This window comes from Pongo abelii, chromosome 1 (genome assembly GCF_028885655.2).
Source record: "Pongo abelii isolate AG06213 chromosome 1, NHGRI_mPonAbe1-v2.0_pri, whole genome shotgun sequence".
NCBI lineage: Eukaryota > Metazoa > Chordata > Mammalia > Primates > Hominidae > Pongo > Pongo abelii.
The window spans coordinates 181,526,663-181,546,913 of NC_071985.2; the positions used below are offsets into that span (position 1 = coordinate 181,526,663).

The 20,251-nt window shown below is 40.2% G+C and overlaps 1 protein-coding gene and 1 non-coding gene across 14 annotated transcripts in view; one reads left to right on the plus strand and one right to left on the minus strand.

Moving 5' to 3' along the window:
- The window catches only part of OSBPL9 (oxysterol binding protein like 9), a 172,315-nt gene that overhangs the window by 55,316 nt on the left and 96,748 nt on the right, over positions 1-20,251 (minus strand). For 9 of the 13 annotated variants that reach the window (XM_009250051.4, XM_009250060.4, XM_063712158.1 and 6 more), the window contains 1 exon segment: positions 19,786-19,862. In XM_009250051.4, coding sequence (XP_009248326.2) covers positions 19,786-19,862 — 77 coding nt within the window. 13 annotated transcript variants of the gene reach the window in all.
- Positions 8,603-8,724, plus strand: LOC112131424 (small nucleolar RNA SNORA26). The gene has a single exon (XR_002913499.1). It is a non-coding gene; the product is annotated as a small nucleolar RNA SNORA26 (small nucleolar RNA).

Here is a 20,251-nt window from a genome sequence, read left to right on the forward strand (position 1 = left end):
GCCCTGCTCACCATTTTTAACACTGTTTCTAAACATTTTTCCAATCCCCCGTTTCTCATGTCTGGTAGCAACTAGGGAGCTTGGTGACCTAGGAAGCATTTTTAACTCGCAGGGAAAAACCTAACTCCAGTAAAACTGAGTCAAAGGTTTACACACTTAAGCTATTATCGTCACATATTTTAATCACGTAAGCACTTATTGAACACCTACTATGTGCCATGCACTAAACTAGGGACAAAGACCCTGGGGATACAAAGATGAGTAAGAGCCCCAGATCTCTAGGAAATCAGGGTCTAATGCAAGAATCAGATATGTTTAAAAATTTACAATACAACTTAGTGAAGGCTGTGATATGGAGATATGAGCAAAGTGCTGTAGTAGCACACACAAGAGTAACAAACTCACCCTGCCTGAAGGAAGGCATCATAGAAAAGGTTAACACAGGAGCTGTATGCTAAGGAAGAACTGGAGGCTTACCACTTGAGATACAGTGGGGTAATCTAAGCAAGAAGGAAAGGCTGTGAAAAGACAAATAACTGTGACAGGCTATGGCATGTTCTCAATGAGAAACAGTTCACAGCTGATGCCGTGGGTAAAGCACCTGGAGCTGAGTCTGGACTCAGAGACAAATCAGGACCAGAATATGAAGAAGGGCCTCCAGGACATGCTGGGCAGCTGGACTCTGGCAAGGAGGAGCCAAAACACATTCTTAACTATGAGAGCGGCGACCCATTCCAAATTTGTTTTTGGATAAAAAGGATGGGTAAGGGGATTCCAGTGACAGACTAGTCAGAAAGCCTTGCAAAAGTCTAGGTGAGAGACCATGAGGGCCTGAATTAAAGCATTATCATCTAGAAAAAAGTGACGAATCTGAAAAACATTACTGAGGCAAACATAACAGGACCTGGTGACTGGAGATGGAAAATAAGGAAGATGGAAAGTAGCTTTAAATGCCTGTGTGTGGTAGAACTTCATTAAAATATTCAAGGAGGAATACTTGGCTTAATTACATTGTCAGCATAAGAACTATTCTTTCAAGCATACCAATCTTTGTTTAAACCTTTACTGAAAAGCTTCCTAAATATAATTTTCTAAGTATACTACAGTAATCATAAAAAGTCTTTTTTCTATATAAGAATCATCATAAATATCTGTTTTCACTCTACAGTATAAAGTTTAGCTATAGATAGAACTCAACATATCCCAGGGGACATCCTAGAATTTGCTTCTCTGAACAAAAGCCTGATTATCAGATTTTCTTGTCATCGTCCCCTTAATCAATAGCATGCAAACCATGTGAGTGCCTGACTTTCCAACCAGCAGAACACGGTGCTATCAAAACAATGCTCTTTCCTGGCTGAACCAAACTTACAGTTAAATTCCCTGCTAATCTTAATAACAACAGGGATTGAAGTGGGGATGGCTGAGCGTACAAAATCTAATAATCTTTTCACATTAAAAAACATTTGAAAAATTTCACATTAAAAATATCACAGAACTTTAGAAATACCAAAATGAACGTGACCAGCAGACAGCCTTTGCAGCCTCGTATTTACTGAAGGGCACTTCCAAATACATCGTCATCTCTGTCAAAGCCAAACTCAGGACACTTTGGAAACAGATGAAACTTGTCTGTTGTCTTTCTTGTTTCTCATTTAAGCTCTCAAATCAGACTACAAATCTGTTTTTTGCTTTAAGAGTTTTTTTTTTTTTTTTTGGAGACAGACTCTTGCTCTGTGGTCAGGCTGGAGTGCAGTGGCATAATCTCGGCTCACTGTAAGCTCCCCCTCCCGGGTTTATGCGATTCTCCTGCCTCAGCCTCCCGAGTAGCTGGGACTATAGGCACCCGCCACCACGCCCGGCTAATTTTTGTGTTTTTAGTAGAGACGGGGTTTCACCATGTTGGCCAGGCTGGTCTCGAACCCCCGACCTCAAGAGATCCGCCCGCCTCGGCCTCCCAAAGTGCTGGGATTATAGGCAGCACTGTAATTACAGGCGTGAGCCACTGCGCCCGCCTTTTTTGTTTTGTTTTGCTTTGAGACAGTCTTGCTCTCTGTCATCCAGGCTAGAGTGCAGCGGTGCGATCATAGCTCACCGCAACCTCAAACTCTTGGGCTCAAGGGATCCTTCCGCCTCAGCTTCCCAAGCAGGTGGGACCACAGGTGCACACCACCACCATGCTCAGCTCATTTTTAAATTTTTATTGGGGCAGAGGGGGAGGGTTCTGGCTTTGTTGCCTAGGCTGGTCTCCAGCTCCTGGACTCAAGCAAATTCTCCTGCCTCAGCCTCCCAAAGTGTTGGGATTGCAGGTCTGAGCCACCACGCCTGGCCCAAATCTGACTTTTAACATACACCTTCCCTGAACTAGAAAAGGTAATACGGTATTTTTATTTAGGTTGTCTCTTGTCGGGCTGCACCAAAAAAAAAAAAAAAAAGGGGGGGGGGCGGGGAGTAAAACAATATATTTAAAGTATAAATAAATGACAGATGCTAACAGTATTCATTAAAGGGCTTCATCACCTACTTAGTTCAATACAGGGAGTGTTCAAGAGAGATTATTCATAATTAACTGCGTGAGAATTTCCTGTTTTAAGTTCACTGTAAAAACTTTTAAAACTGCAACTACTATTCTAAGATGCTTCCAGCTTCTCCACTGAGAAACTAGGAATTACTTGATTTTTTTTAACTTCCTTAATACAGCTAAAAGTAAACAGTTTAATCAAAAAGCAAAACAAAGTATTACTTCAAATTAGCAAAACTAGTTTTCTTGTTCAATACATCTCTCAACCTTTCATAACAAATACTTATAATACAGTATGAATGTCAGCAAAAAGTGCATTACTCAAATATGCTTCCTAGTCCATTAATTATACTCAACTTTCCATAACTCGGCTGGGCTAAGAACCCCATAAAACTATACAAAAGTTTTCAGTATTTTTGCACAAGCTACCCAAAAAGCGTAAAATCACCTCCTTCCCCACACACATACTCAAAAACAATAGCATCCGTAATTACTTTATATACAAAAAATACAGGGCCAGGCACGAACACAGTGCCAAAAATAAACCACCACCAAAAAACACTTGGCCCGCCACTGGAGATTCTATTAATGGGCAACTGGTCAAAATTAAGCCTTCACATAAGAGAAAGCTTAACTTTTCTGCTTAAAATCATATTCTGAGACAGCTTTCAAAAGGAAAATAGAGTTCCACAAAAATGAACAGAAAAAAAAGAGACCTCCAAAGTCTGATTTCGGGGCGAATGCCCTCTCGGTGGAACTGGAGGCCCTGACCTCAGCCTCCACCCCATCTAGGCTGAGGAAGTGAGAACTCCCGAGGAAGAGGGGCCCGGGCAGCCACGTCGTCCTACTCACCCCAGGGGGCGGCGGGGAGGAGGCAGGGTGAGCACGACATTCGCGACCCGGCCTTGCGGCCGGGACCCCGGGGACTCAGGGGTAGGGGCCGGCCCCTCTCCCAGACCCTCGGGGTCTACTCACTCCGCAAGTGGCCAGCAAGAAAGCCATTCGCCAAGGCCCCCGCCCTCTGTGCCTCCACGGGAGGGAGCCGGGGACTGCTCCCGGGCACCCCTTTTTCTTTTCCCCTCGACCGGATCCCCGGACTGCGGCGCAGGCGGTCCTGACTGAGGTTCAGCCCGTCCCCCGGGACACCCCCTTCACCCCCACCCCTTCCCCGTCCCCTCCCCGGCGGAGGGGCCGCCCCGATTGGCTGGCCCTGGCGGCTCCTGGCAAAGAGACCCCTGGCGATTGGCCATGGGTCACCTGCTGTAGGAGGTGAGAGGCCGACGATTGGCGGTTGGGCCAGTTTTGGGTGGAGAGGCCGAGGGAGCGGGCAGCTCGCGGGAGGGGTGCGCAGCGGCGGGAGGGCGTCCAGAGGGCCCCGCCCAGACCCGCCACCCAGCCGCCTCCGCGGGGGGCGGGGGCTCACCTTGGGTGAGTGCGCCTGGGGACACGCGGCTTCTGCGGCGCCGGCGCTGCTGCGGGAAAGGGAAGTTGCGCTCTGAGAAGCTCAGCGTGGTTTCGGGGCCCCAGCCCCACGGATTCCCACTGGGTAGCGACTGGAGAAGGGCCCGCGGACGCCAGCGTGCCTCACCTACACCCACCGGCTTCTAACGTGCCATCTAGTTTATGGCAACTGTGGAGCCTGGGCCCCGGAGTTTCATCTTGATAACGGATTTTGCTTACTTCCGGAAAGTTGTGTCGCGTAGGGGTTGATGGAGTGAGGGGAGGAGGAGATACCATATCAGTAAACAAAAGCGTGAGCGCCTATATTTTTATTAATCCGGTGAGACATCGTGGGCTTGCTGTTGTGCCACAGCTCCATAAGGAATGTAGGTGGCTTGTAAACATGCTTCAGGAATCCAAATGGCGCAAACTGCAAATTATATCAAAAGTCTGGACTTAAGAGGACCTCTACAGAGAATCACCCAAAATGCAGGGAATCACAGACATAAGTGATTAACTTATTGATCTGGAGGACGAGCTCCTTTTCCGCTCTTGCTGGTTTTTCTTATGGTTAGGTATCTTCCTATCCCTCCCCCTTTCAGGACTCTACTAAACGTCCAATTATCTTTTGTACTTTTATGGCTCTACTGGTACCCACTGCAAGACCTAGCACAGGGCACACTGCAAAAACAGCGCGATGCTGGCCAGGCGCGGTGGCTCACTCCTGAAATCCCAGCACTTTGGGAGGCGGAGGCTGGGAGAGGCGGGGGAAGGGGGGGGGGATTCGAGGCCAGGAGTTGAAGACCCCAAAAACAACAAAAAAAGGCGCAATGCTTGCTGAATAAATATGCTAACCTGCTGGACTCTGTGTTAAAGATACCTTCGGTTTGTTTTATGTAAATCACTTCAAAATGCCCAACACCAGATGCCCTCTCCCCTTCCCCCTACCCACTCTAAAAGCTGGGTACTCTGCCAGGGCTCCCTGTCTCAGTAAATGAAACCGCTATCATCCACCCTAATATGCAAACCGTAAACCTAGCAGTCCTCATAGACACCTTCCCCATTCCACATTCAGTGCATCACCAAGTTCTGTCATTTTTACCTCCTAAATACACTCCATTCTGTCCATCTCTCTCCATTGCCACCACCCTATAACAGATCCTGGCCTGTTGGAATAATCTTACTAAAATCTTCTTGAATTTACTCTGGCTACTCCAATTCATTCTCAACACTATAGCCAGAGCAGTATTTCTATAACCAATTTTATTACCCCTTCATTGCCTCCCCCAATTAAAGAACTTTAACTGCTTTCCACTGAGTTGTGCTTAGGATACAATTCAATATTTAACAATGGCTGACAAGGTTTAGCCTTACCTACCGCTTAGCTCCATCTTTTACCTTGTAGTACCTATTTTCTGCTTTGCACACATGGCCTTTTCCAAACTCCTTTAATTTGCCAAGGACTTTCCAATTTTAGGGCCTTGGCGCATGCTGTTATTTCTTTTATACTGTCCCCTTAACATCAATCCCCACACTTCACTTATTTACTTCTACTCGTCATCATTTCCTCCCTGCCAATGTCAGTTCTTGCTATCTTACATCATCATAGCCCATGTAACTCTCCTTTGTGGAACTTACTACAGCTGTAATTTTACATTTATCTTAGTTATTTATTTAAATTTTTTTAGAGACAAAGTCTCACAGGTCTCATGTTGCCCATGCTGAACTCAAACTCCTGGGCTCAAGTGATCTTCCTGCCTCAGGAATAGCTGGGACTACAGGCACACACACCACCTTACCTGAGTTATTCTTTTTAATTAACTTTATTGAGTCATAATTTACATGTGATAAAATGTATCCATTTTAAATGTACAATATATTTTCATAAACATATGCACACAGGTAACCACCACGATTAAGAAATAAAGTATTTTCCATCACCTGGGAACTTCCCTCATGCTTCTCTACAGTCAATCCCATGAACCACTGCTCTGCTTTCTATTTGCGTTATTCTTTGATTAATGTTGATCTATACCACTAGACTGTAAGCTTAACGAAGTGAGGATCCTATCTAATTCTGTTCAGCATTATATCATTATTTAGTAGAATTCCTGGCACATACGAAGTCCTCAAATGGATTTCTTATGGTAATAGATTCTGAAAATAAACATTAATTCTCTGATAAATAACAATAAACTATAAACAATGGCAGAGGGGAAAAAAACATCAATTTTGCCAGATGTCCATGGTCAGTATTTAACCTTCACTAATACTCTCTTAAATTTTCCTTTAATGGCTGCTTTTCTAGCAGTTAATGTTGTGCCTTGGCAGCCCTAGGGACTTAATTCCATATTAGCTGATCAAACGGTTCTCTAAGCCAGGAAAAAAAAAAAAAAAAAAAAAGCCTACATCTCTAATTCTGCCCATGCACTGTATTGTTTGACCCTACAAGGGACAAAATACTTATTTACTCTATGTTACAATTACATATCAAGAGATCCCAGCTCCAATCCAAAGTCTACATTTTCACAATTTAATACTACAGATAGCTATTTGTTGCAGACATGCAGTTCTCATTTTCCTAATCTTAGTGTAAAGTTAGTGTTCATAAAAGAGGTAGCATTTAAAATAAAAAGTAATTACACAACACAAAGCAAATTTACCCATCTTGTACCAAGAAGCTATAACCAAATTTGACAACTCATGTTGTTAAAAAAACAGAAACAAAACTAAAAGCTGTTAAAGCCTATTATGAGTTGAAAAAGGAAAAAACCCCAAAGCTGTTTCAAAACAAAGTGACCAGTGCCTAAAACTCATATGTGGCAGGTGATTTCCAACCCATGAATCAGATTTTCAACTCTTCTTTCAACTATATAACTAAGGCTATTAGGTGATTAAATTACTATTTTAGTCTGTTGAGCAAAAAAAATAGGCCATGCCTATTACCTATACCTATTAAGATAAAAAGAAAATTTTAATTACACAGAATTCATGTACTACTTTCAAAAATTTTTCTGCTAGGGAGCCCAATAATGTTTACCTAGAAATCACATTCTGCTCTAATGTCACCCCAGACACAGATGAAAAATGCTTTGGTAGCAATGGAAGAAAAAAAAGAAGAAAAAATATAAAAAGCCAAATCAGGTGAGACTTCAGGTTTCTGATCTAGCATGTTAAGAAGCTTAGAAGTACCACTGTGTTCTAACAACATGTGAAACACTGAACAAACTGAAAAACCAACAACTCTTCTTAAATCTGTATGAGAAGTGAGGTCACAGGGAAAACTGATGACTCCCAAATTAGGAGACCAACAGGCAAATATAGAGAATCACAATTTCCCTGAGCAAAAACTCACAAAGGGCAACCTCCATGGGAACCAGCACCCACGGGAACCACTTAATGAACAGTAAATATATTTTATCTTACTTATGATTTTCTTAATAACATCTTCTTTTCTCTTTATTGTAAGAATACAATATATAATACAGAAAACATATAAAATATGTATTAATCAACTGTTTATGTTATTGGCAAGGCTTCCAGTCAATAGCAGGCTATGAGTAGTTAAGCTCTGGAGGAGTCAAAAGTTATATGTGGGTTTTCAACTGCATGGATGGTAGGGAAACCTGATCTGTATTTGACAAATTGGTGGAAGCTCAGTGCAGACAAGTCTGAAAGATATAAACTCCAGGGACATGTAGTAATATAATATGGGCAGAGGGGAGAACCACAGTTTTGTGAGTTTTACCTCCAGGAGCTCAATAAGGGTCATCACAGTGAATACTGGGGGAAAAAAAATCCCCTAATGCGTCCCCTCTAGGCTTCTTTGTAGGAGAAAGTATTTAATGTATACCCAACCTCAGTCCTCTCTAGCACTACTATCCCACTTACAGGATGGACTTGAGAAGCACATGTGAAGCTGACAAAAGTTCACTAACAGACAGAAAATGTTTCCCCTCCATGCACACCTTACCACCACATTACTAAAGGTCCACTCACAACAGTTCCTGTTACCTAATGCATCATGTCTGGCTATCAAGAAAAAATTATAAGACATATTAAATAGGAAAAAACACAGCTGGAAGAGACAGTAAGCATCAAAACTAGACTTGGATGTTGCAGGGATGTTGGAATTGTTAAACCAGAAATTTGAAATAATTATGATAAATATCCTAAGAACTCTAATGGACAAAGTAGAAACCATGCAAGAACAGATGGGCAATGTAAGCAGAAAGACAGAAATTTTAAGAAAGAATCAAAAAGAAATGCTACTGATCAAAAAGACTGTAACAGAAATGAAGAATGCCTTTAATGGGCTTATTAGTAAACTAGACAAAGCTGAGGAAAGAATATCTGCACTTGAGAGTATCTCAACAGACACCTACAAAACCAAGAAGCAAAGGAAAAAAAAGACTGGAAAAAAAAAAAAGCCTGGAACAAAATATCCAATAACCGTACGACAACTACAAAAGCATAATGGGAACATCAGAAGAAGAAACAGAGAAAAGAACTGAAGAAAAATTTGAAACAATGACAGAGAATTTCTACAAATTAATGTGAGACATCAAACCACAGATGAAGAAAGCTCAGAAAACACCAAGCAGGATAAATGGCATAAAAATGGCATAGACACCCTTTCCTGTGCCCTTTTAAGGTTGACGCAGTGCTTTAAGGGGCTAACACAGAAGGGTAAAGGAAGTCTCCATAAACCCCAGAGAAGAGATTGCAAAGCTCCTCTTTAGATCCTTTCTGGAGTCACACCTGAGAAAACCAAAACAAACAAGCAAAAAAACCTCGACAGCTAGGCATATAATTTTCAAACTACTGAAAATCAAAGATAAAGAAAAAAATCCTGAGAGAAGCTAGAGGGGGAAAAAACTCAACTTGCCTACAGAAGAGCAAAAATAAAAATGACATCTGACATCTCCTCAGAAACTATGTAAGCAAGAAGAGTGGGCCAGGCGCGGTAGCTCACACCTGTAATCCCAGCAATTTGGGAGGCCGAGATGGGCGAATCACGAAGTCAGGAGTTCGAGACCAGCCTGGCCAACATGGTGGAACCCCGTCTCTACTAAAAACGCAAAAAATTAGCTGGGCATGGTGGTGGGCACCTGTAATCTCAGCTATTCGGGAGGCTGAGGCAGGAGAATCACTTGAACCCAGGAGGCGGAGGTGGCAGTGAGCTGAGATCGCGCCATTGCACTCCAGCCTGGGTGACAGAGTGAGACTCCATCTCAAAAAGAAAAAAAAAAGTGGAATGAAATATTTCTTTAAAGTACTGAGAGAGATCAGGCATGGTAGCTCAGGCCTGTAATCCCAGGATTTGGGGAGGTTGAGGTGGGTGAATCACTTAAGGTCAGGAGTTTGAGACCAGCCTGGGCAACATGGCAAAACCCTATCTCTACTATTAGCGGGCGTGGTGGCACACTCCTGTAATCCAAGTAGCTGGGATTACTTGGATTACAAGAATCGCTTGAACCTGGGAGGCGGAGGTTTCAGTGAGCCCAGATGGCACCACTGTACAGCAGCCTGGGCGACATAGCAAGACTGTCTCCAAATAAAATAAAGGACTGAGAGAGAAAAAAATACCAACCTAGAATTCTGTACAAAACTGAAGATACGTTTACCATATGATCCAAAAATGGCACTCCTTGGTATTTGCCCAAGGGGGATGACAACATACATCCACATAAAACTTGTATACAATGTTTATAGTAACTTCACTCATAATTGCCAAAACTTAGAAGCAACCAAGACATTCTTCAGCAGGTGAATGAATAGGGGGTACATCCAGATAATGAAATATTATTCAGCACTAAAATGACTGGAGCCTGTGATCCCAGCTACTCAGGAGGCTAAGGCAGGAGGATCACTTGAGCCCAGGAATTCGAGGCTGCAATGAGCTATGATTGGGCCACTGCACTCCAGCCTGGGCAACACAGTGAGACACCTTGTGTCTTAAAAAAGGAAGAAGAAAGAAGAAAGAGGAAACAGGAAAGAGGAGGAAGAAGAGGAAGGAAAGAAGAGAGGGAAGAAAAGAGGGAGGGAAAGAAATGAGCTATCAAGCCATGAAAAGATGAGGATGAAACTTAAATGCCTATTACTAAGGAAAAGAAGCCCATTTGAAAAGGCTGCATACTGTGTGATTCCAATGATATGACATTCTGGAAAAGGCAAAACTATGGAGATGTTAAAAAGTTCAGTGGTTGCCAGGGATGAGGGAGGAGGGAAGGAGGAACAGGTGGAGCACACTGGATTTTTAGGGTAGCAAAATTACTATGTATGGCACTATAATGGTGGATAAATGTCATTATAAAATCGACCAAACTCATACACAACACTAAGAGTGGACTCTAACGTAAACTATGGACCTTGAGTGATAATGATGTGTCAATGTAGGTTCATTAATTGTAACGAACCACTCTGGTGGGGGATGTTGATAGTAGGGGAGGCCGCACATGTATAGGGGAAGGGGGTAAAGGGAAAATCTCTGTACATTCTGCTCAATTTTGCTGTGAATCTCAAACTGCTCTAAAAAATAAAGTTGTCGTTGTTGCTGTTGTTGTTAGTTAATCAAATCATATTTACCCTAGGCATTTGCCCAGCAAGTCAGGCCAAATGAATGAAGCAGATAACCTTAAAAGACAACTCTCGGAAACACGATATACAGTTTCACTATTTTGCCTGACTGGTTCCCAGAAGTCTCAAAACTAAAGTCAGCCAATTTCCATGTAGAAACTTTAGCCAGACGTCACAAATACACCACCTAGCATGTATACGGTAGAAGCAGTCCCTACTTTATGATCAAGGCCACCATTGTTCCAAAAGTTTGTAAACTGTTTGCAATTTTTAATGCATTATCCAACAGAAAGAAATATTTGGTTCAGGTTAGGAATGAATACCCTCTATACAACCCCACAATGCCTTGTTCACGACTGTATCCTTAGCATCCCTTCAAACAAGGAATGGCATGTATTAGGTACTAAAGAAATGTCTGTTGAATAAATAAAATGTCAGGTACTATGCTATAAAATGGCAAAATAAACTACTAAAAAATGTTGAAAATGGTGAGTCTGGGAAGTAGGAAAGTACAATGACAGGAGGCCATATTTTTGCTATATAAGCCTTTCAGTACCACTTAATTTTCAAAATTATTTTAGATAGCAACTGTTGCTCTGATTTTTACAGGTAAAAATCAGTGTTGGTCACTTTATTCTGAAAAAACATGTAGATTTTGTTGAAAATGCTTGAGTTGCCAAATTTGATTAGAAATACATAACTCCTTGCCACAAGATGAGTGAAACTGCTTTGTGTTGTCTAACTACTTATATCTATCTATCTATCTATCTATCTATCTATCTATCTATCTATCTATCTATTTTAGAGATGGAGTCTCATTATGTTGATCAAGCTACTCTTAAACTTCTGGCCTCAAGCAATCCTGCCTTGGCCTCTCAAAGTGCTGGGATTAGTGGCGTGAGCCACCATGCCAGGCAATCTTAAATCTTTATACTAGACTAGTTCCATAAAGTCAAGGGTTACATGTAGTTGTATTCAATTATATCCTCTACAACTAGTATAATGCATGAAACACAGTAAGTGCTTAAAAAATATTTACCAAATAAATAATTTTCCTGTATGCTCTAAATGTTCCAAATTGAGCATGCACTATTTAACCAGCTACTTCTCCATTCCACTTTACCTGTGAAAGAGGTGACACATCTGCTGTGGAAGAGGTGACACATCTGTATTGCAACCATTTCCTTTGGGAAACAAAGGACTTCAAGGGAGAACGAATACACCTATTTTTCTACATGATATGAAAATATAATCTAACAAGGCCAGGGAAAACAATACGGTTGTGATAAACAGATCCTTATATACTAAGAAATTAAAATGGATGCTCATAAAGCTAATCTTCAGTGAATTAGTTCAAGAAAAATGCTCAAAAGATTTTTATTAATCTACTCAGACACATAATCCATTATAGCTATTGAGGGTAGAATCAAGGCATCTCAATACTAAAGATTAATTTTTCAGCAACTCTCCTAAATTGTACCTTAAATACAATTATGTTAGTCTGTAACGAAAGTTGGGCAGACATGTAATTATCATACCTGATACTTCTTTTGGAAAAAAAAAAGGTTTCACAATGTCTCTATTGATAATGAGTTGTAATTTTATTAGGCTGGTGCAAAAGTAATTGCACCACCCTAAAACCACATCTCCTTTTCGCATAATGATGTTTTACTCACAGACTCAATGGTATTTCTAATGAGGCCTGTACCAGCCCACCCTGTTCCCTTCAGCCCTCCCTGTTCCCTTGTATACTCTTATACCCTTGTATACAAGGTATCATGGCCTTTCTCTCTAGGGGCTTTAGATAAAAGCTAGTGACGACAAAAAAAAAAAAAAAAAAAAAAAAAAAATTAACATATAATTACAGGCAGTACCAATGAAATTCCAATTTCAGCCAGGTGTGGTGGCTCATGCCTCTAATCCCAGCACTTTGGGAGGCTGAGGCAGGTGGATCACTTGAGGCCAGGAGTTCAAGACCTGCCTGGCCAACAGGGTAAAACCCCATCTCTACTAAAAATACAAAAAACTAGCCAGGTGTGGTGGTGTGCGCCTGTAGTCCCAGCTACTTAGAGGGCTGAGGTGAGAGGACTACTTGAGCCTGGGAGGTCAAGGCTGTAGTGAGCTGAGATTGCACCACTGTACTCCAGCCTGGGAAACAAAATGAGACTCCCTCTCAAAAAAAAAAAAATTCCAATTTGATAACCACCAAAAATAAAATATACATGAAGTAGCTACAAAAACCATACATATGAGGACAATTAATGCCCAATTTCTTAGCCCAAAGAATAATCATAGAAACCATTTAAATTTCTGAAATATCAACTGATGTACAGCATAAAGTTAAGAAACATAAAGGTCAGTCAGGCGCGGTGGCTCACGCCTGTAATCCCAGCACTTTGGGAGGCAGAGGTGGGTGGATCACGAGGTCAGGAGATCGAGACCATCTTGACAACAGGTGAAACCCTGCCTCTACTAAAATACAAAAAATTAGCTGGGCGTGGTGGTGCACACCTGTAATCCCAGCTACTCGGGAGGCTGAGGCAGGAGAATTGCTTGAACCTGGGAGGCGGAGGTTGCAGTAAGCTGAGATCACACCATTGCACTCCAGCTTGGGTGACAGAACGAGACTCCATCTCAAAAAAAAAAAAAAAAAAAAAGAAAGAAAAAGAAAAAGACAGAAACATAAAGGTCTATACGACTCAGTTAAACATCTGCATGAGCATCTTCAAACTTGAATCTAAAATACTTGAATCTACAACAATCTCCTGTGTTTTCATTCCTGATAGCCTGTAAAAATTTGTATAGCCACATACTGTTACTCAGCTTAGTAACAACCTTAAAACCAAGTTACTTCATTGCCCATATTTGTACTTATAATCAAACTGGCACAACATACTATTTGTCATAGAAGTGACACTGACCAAGTAAATGGCATACCTATATGAAGTCAAAGCCAACTGACCCCATGGCATGTGCTATGCCAAGGAAGGCTTCCCAGTAGTTAGAACAGAGAACACATCATCACATTCCACATGGTAGTGTATGTATACCACAGTTTAAAAGAATCTATACCCTAACAGTGAGTACCATTTGCACATTGTAAGTAGTGACCCACTTTTAGCAAGGCAGTATCATTCACCACATTAAATTAATGTTAATTTAGATTGTATTGCTTTGTATTATGTTTAACTTGCAATTTTCTTTTGGATGTATAGTTCTATAAGATTTTAAACCTAAGAAATTTACACCTGGCTTTATGTTTGCCCACATTAAATAACATTATAATACTTTACTTATATATTGGCATTCACAGCCTGCAAGAGTTTTTTCTAAAATGGGCCCCAATTTACTCAAGTTTATAAAACTGATTTTTATACCTGTATGACATCCAGACAAGCTGCTATAACTCATATTTTGTACAATATAGGAAACTATAAAACCTACAGGATGTAACATCCTGAGTCTTCTTGTGATGATCAATCCCTTACTTGATAATCTCTCAGCATTTAGTTTGTACTAAAGCTTACTAGGGTTAAAAAAAAAAAAAAAAAGAATCTGAAAAGTTCCCCTCTATTAACCAGTATCATCAGATATCTACTGAATGCTTCTTACTGGTTAAGAAACAGGGGGTTAAGAAGCACAGCACGCCCTCTGGTCTCCCCTTCAAGGAACTTCCTCTTTGGCTGAATGTAAAGACATGAAAAGATACCATAAGCTGACATACAACAAATTTAGAATGACTACTGGAATTCAGCTTCCATAGGAGCTGAAAGGATGAAGAAGATCTTAGTTGTCCTCTGTCACCTTTGGTCTATCCTAATTACAATTTGCTTTGGGGAGGAAAGAGAAGACAAGCTTAGTCTTAGCCATGCTGAAGTGGAACTCCAGGGAGACATCTAACTGGCAAAATCCAAAAGGAAAAAAAGTGAGACTAAAGCTACATATCAAAAGAGATATAAAGATTAGGGGGGAAAAAGAGTCACCTTACAGAAGGTTTAGCTGAATTCATGAAAATGGTGGGGGCTGCTGAAGGGTGATGGAATTAGGTCACAATCTGCAAGAAAACATCATGTGGTCAAGGTAATGTATGTAGTGTTAACCTTGGGAAAGAGCAAGAATATGTTTTCTTCGAAATATTCAAAGCAGAGAAATAAAGTATAGGTGAAGTCACTAAGAACTGTTGAAGAAGAAAGCCTTGATTTATGAAGAAGGGAACAGGCTATAATTCGATACTGAATACAACGAAAAAAGTCTACTGTGAAGATTCAATTGGAAACCAACAAGAAGTCAGTAAGATGACTATTAAATCGTAACAGATATCCAGTTAAAGTCAGACAAAAATTGTGATAGATACAACCATCTTGCTATTGTGACCTCTTACAGTTCTAGAAGCAGAAAAATCAGACAATGGGGGCCCTGGGGAATGAAGACCAGAATGGTATACAGACGAACTTCCAGTGACAAGAAATTCTAAAGGTGATTTCCAATTTCATCCATGTCATTCTCAGTAAACTATCGCAAGGACAAAAAACCAAACACCGCATGTTCTCACTCATAGGTGGGAACTGAACAATGAGAACACATGGACACAGGAAGGGGAACATCACACTCTGGGGACTGTTGTGGGGTGGGGGGAGGGGGGAGGGATAGCATTAGGAGATATACCTAATGCTAAATGACGAGTTAATGGGTGCAGCACACCAGCATGGCACATGTATACATATGTAACTAACATGCACATTGTGCACATGTACCCTAAAACTTAAAGTGTAATAATAATAACATTTAAAAAAAAATTCTAAAGGTGATAGCAAAAACAACATATAAATTTTTAAATTTTTGTGGGTACATAGTAGCTATATATATTTTTGGAGTATAAAATATTTTGATATAGGCATGAAATAAGTAATAATCACATCAGGGTAAATAGGTATCCATCACCTCAAGCATTTATCTTTTGTGTTACAATCTAATTATACTCTTCTAGTTATTTTTAAATGTATAATTACCGTTGACTATAGTCACCCTGTTGTGTTATCAAGTAGATCTTATTCGTTCTATTTTTTTTGTACCCATTAACCATCCCCACTCCCCCTACACTTATACGCCCAACCACCCTTCCAGCCTCTGGTAACCATAATTCTATTCTCTAGCTCCATGAGTTCGATTGTTTTAATTTTTAGCTCCCACAAATAAGTGAGAACATGGGAAGTTTGTGCCTGTCTTATTTCACTTAACATCATGACCTCCAGTTCTATTCAAGACAGGATTGCAAATGACGGGATTTCATTCTTTTTCACAGCTGAATAGTACTCCATTGTGTTTATGTACCACGTTTTCTTTATCCATTCATCTGCTGGACACCTGGGTTGCTTCCGAATCATGGCTATTGTGAATAGTGCTGCAATAAACCTGGGTGTGCAGGTATCTCTTCCATATATTGATTGCCTTTCTTTTGGATATATACCTAGCATGGGATTGCTGGATTATATGGTAGCTCTATTTTTAGTTTTTTGAGGAACTGTTCTCCACAGTGGCTGTACTAATTTACATTCCTACTAATAGTGTATGAGGGTTCCCTTTACTCCACATCCTCACCAGTATTTTGTTATTGCCTGTCTTTTGGGGAAAAAAAAAAAAAAGCCATTTTAACTGGAGTGAAATGATATCTCATTGTAGTTTTGGTCTGCATTTCTCTGATGATCAATGATGTTAGGCACCTTTTCATATACCTCCTTGCCATTTGTATGTCTTCTAACAAAAGCAATGATAAAGCAGCAGACCAGAAGGTCTCCACTGGGAAATGGGATGAGCAAAACAAGAAAGTACTAAATGGCCAGGAAAAACAGAGAAGTAGGGGTCAGATCAAAATGAGAGAAGAAAAGTTCAGAAGTAAAGTGATAGAGGAAGATGAAGATAAGAAAACTGTTGTCGAAGAAAACACTTTTTAACTTAATATTTTGCAGGTGGTTCAGCTCTTAGTAATGACAAGACCAATGCAGTGGAGTTTAATGGCTAAAGCAGAGATAAAGTTCAATGAAAAAGGAGAACATGGCTGGGCATGGTGGCTCACGCCTATAATCTCAGCACTCTCAGAGGCCAACATGGGCAGATGGCTTGAGCCCAGGAGTTCGAGACCAGCCTGGCCAACATGGCAAAACACCATCTCTACAAAAAAATACAAAAATTAGCCAGGCATGGTGGTGCATGCCTGTAGTCCCAGCTACTCAGGAGGCTGAGGTGGGAGGATCACTTGAGCAGGGGAGGCAGAGGTTGCAGTGAGCTGGGATTGTGCCACTGCAACGAGTGAGACCCTGTCAAAAAAAAAAAAAAGGACATATAAATACAATGAGGTCAAGAATTAGACTGGGAAGCACTATTATGTAGTAGGAGCTTCCTCATCTATAAACTGAAGTGGGTGGGGGGAGTTTTGTGAGAATTTTTTTTTTTAAAAAAAGCAAAAGAAGAGAACCTAACATGGCAGTAGATATTAGGATATGTTTTAAAGGTAGGTTGCTGAGATCACTGCGTCTCCTCTCCTATACCCCTTTGGAAGACAGCTCCGTGAGTGCCCATCCCACAGTGCCTAACAGACAGTATGTTATACACCTCAAAATATTCAATAAACAACAATGGAAAAGCAATCTCTACATCAACCGTTTGTTCATTCATTCCTTCAGTTATTTCTTCATTTAACTAACATTTATTGAGTGCTACTGAATACCAGGCACTGGCAGAGGGAATGGTAGGAACAGTAGTTGCATTGTAATGGCAACTAACATTTACCAAGTTCTTACTATAGCCAGGTATTATTTCAACCAGTTCTCATCCAATATTAGTTTATCAAGTTCTAGCAAGTTTACAATAGTTTATTTAACCACTAAAACAACTCTATGAAGTAGGTACTCTTATTATCCTCATTTTATAGATGAGGCCACTGAAACTCAGAGACAGTAAGTTGAATGTTAATGGTTAAATATAAGTGGTGGGCTCTGGGATACAAACACAGACATTCTGGCTCTAGAGCAAAGTTCTTTACCACACTTTGCTACGTCTGAGAAGGTAATCTTTTGCCAGTCAAATGAACATTAATTCCATATTTCTAAATGTCCTATCTTCTCCATGCATTAAGTGTAGGAAAAAAACCTCTTGTATTACATGTACTTTTAAATATCAAAGCTATTAGAAGTCTAAGACTTCTCAAAGTTATCTTTTTCTGCCCATTATTCCCAAAGACATACAAGCTCTCTTCTTAGCAAAAGCTGAAAAATTCCAATATTGGATCTAGTTAGGAATCTGAACTTATGATGTCAACATCAGCTGACAACAAATAAGAAGAATATGATAAGGAGATAGTGAATTGTGCAAATACTATAGTATTCAAAGGAAACATCATTTTGAACTTGGGGGATTGGGGAAGGAAAGGTCAGTCGGTAGAGGGTTCATAGAAGAGGTCAGTTCTAAACTAGGGTTTGAAAAAAAGGGTAGAAGACATTTCACAGAGAAAGGACATCACACACAAGAATGTGGAGGCCACAAATGAAAAAACGTATTTGAAGGAAAGCAAGTAAGCAACAGCACTCTAGAAGGTTTATGTAGGGGTATAGTGGCAGAAATGCCTGCAAGGGCAGGTGGCTCTTGTTGAATGTTGAATGTCAGTCTAACCAACCATGGCGGGGGCGGGAAATCTCATCTGCCACATTCAGTCTAACATGATCATTACAACACTTATCCTCCCCTCTTAGGCCAGGTGTGGTGGCTGAGGCAGGAGAACTGCTTGAACCCAGGAGGTGGAGGTTGTAGTGAGCCGAGACAAACCACATCTAACTAGATTTACTTTCTGGGGTACAAAGTGAGACTCTGTCTCAAAAAAACAAAAAACAAACAAACAAACAAAAAACACTTATCCTCCTCTTACAGGATCACAAATTTGCTAAAATGATGCTATAGTCATTTATGAAACTGCCTAAATTTAAAAGAAATCTACAGGAATTACAAATTGCTTTTAAAAAGCATAACTCAGAGTAGCTTAAAGATTTCCTACTTCAATTTCATATTCATTTCTTAAAGTCCCCTAATAACCACATCCTTTAATAATGTTTTTTAAGCCTCTACTGAACACTTTCAAGTGATGGGGGGTTTACTATCTTGTAGGGCCTAAGATACCCTATGCCACCTTATCTAATCAAGTCAATTCCTGATATAGAACAAAGTAGAGAGAAAGGGTTATAAAACATGTTTTCTACAATTAAATTTTCTAAATTAAAATAAAACAAAATCCACTATGTGCCACAAATATAAGCTCTTTCACTGGAGAATAAACATAGAAAAATATCTTCAGTGTAGTACGGCAGACATTAGTTGCATGTCACCCAACATCTGTTTTTCCCTATTCTGACTTTGGTGTGGGTCGGGTGGGGTAGGCTGAACACACCTTCTACCCTATCAGCAATGTGTTTCTAGTGAGGCCAGTAACATCCCAGCTCCAGGGTAGAATCTAGACTGTGAAATTGTGACTGGTCAGGATTTGACACATGGCCAAAGCTAAGGTGATGAGCAATAATTGTGTTACTCCTATTAAGGTCTAGAAAGAATAGCCTCCTATGGACTCGGTTCCAAAAATGGGAGGCTGATACTGCTACAACCACCTTACCACCACCAAGGCAGAACCTAACCGAAAATGAAGCCAATGCAAAAGAAGTGGAACGTAGAAATAGAGATGGGAGATCTGAGTCCTCATGACATGAATTACCTAATTCAAACCACATCTAACCAGACTTACTTTCTTCTTCATGAATCAGTTTGGGTTGAGTTTTCTTTCACTACCATACGAAAGAGTACTAACTGACACATACGGTAATAGCCAAATCCTTTAACAAGAAAATGAGGTGAACTTCTCAGTATTTACCTATTATCATGCATAATTATGTAATTTGGTTGTATCGATAACTGACTACACATATTAAATTTTTAAAATGAATCTGGCATATTTTAACATAGAATTTCACTTTCAACATTGTCTTGCACTGTCTTGTTTCTTGACAAAAATCAGTATTTTACCCTGCAGAAAGCAGGAGAAAATAAATGAGTATAACTTTACTATAACTGTAAAGGAAAAATAAGCAACTCAGAAATTATAAGCTCCTATTGCATAATATCACAGTTATTTAAAAAAAAAACAGAAAACAGACAAAAAAGAAAGCAACAACTAATGAACTATCTGGAAACCATGTAAAGACCCTTACTTGAAGCTGGAGAGTATGTCGAAGAATTGTTTCTTCTAAGGCATGGATCCATTTCTCTCGCTCATCAGCATCACGAGCTGGAATAAAAGATTATACATTAAAATTAAAAGTTTAATTTCTATAATATATCTCCATATTTGAAAGTATCATTTTAAAACTATGATGGCTAATAGAAAAGGTTTTTAGTTGTACCATTTCCTTAATAGGTTCAGCTTGATCTATTAATATTTTTTACAGATATGCAATCTACTTGCAACAATTTATAAGAAAGGGAATAATTGTGTTCAATAATAGCAGGCTACATAGTTCAGACCAACCTTCCCACTGAAAACAAGTAGAAAAGCTAGACTGATTTTTAAAAAACAACTGGTTGAAGGCATCACAAACCAACAAGGTAATAAAGAATTACCAAGCCAAGATCTGGGAGAAGACAAAAAATTTAGAAGATAAACTTTGTATTTAGGGA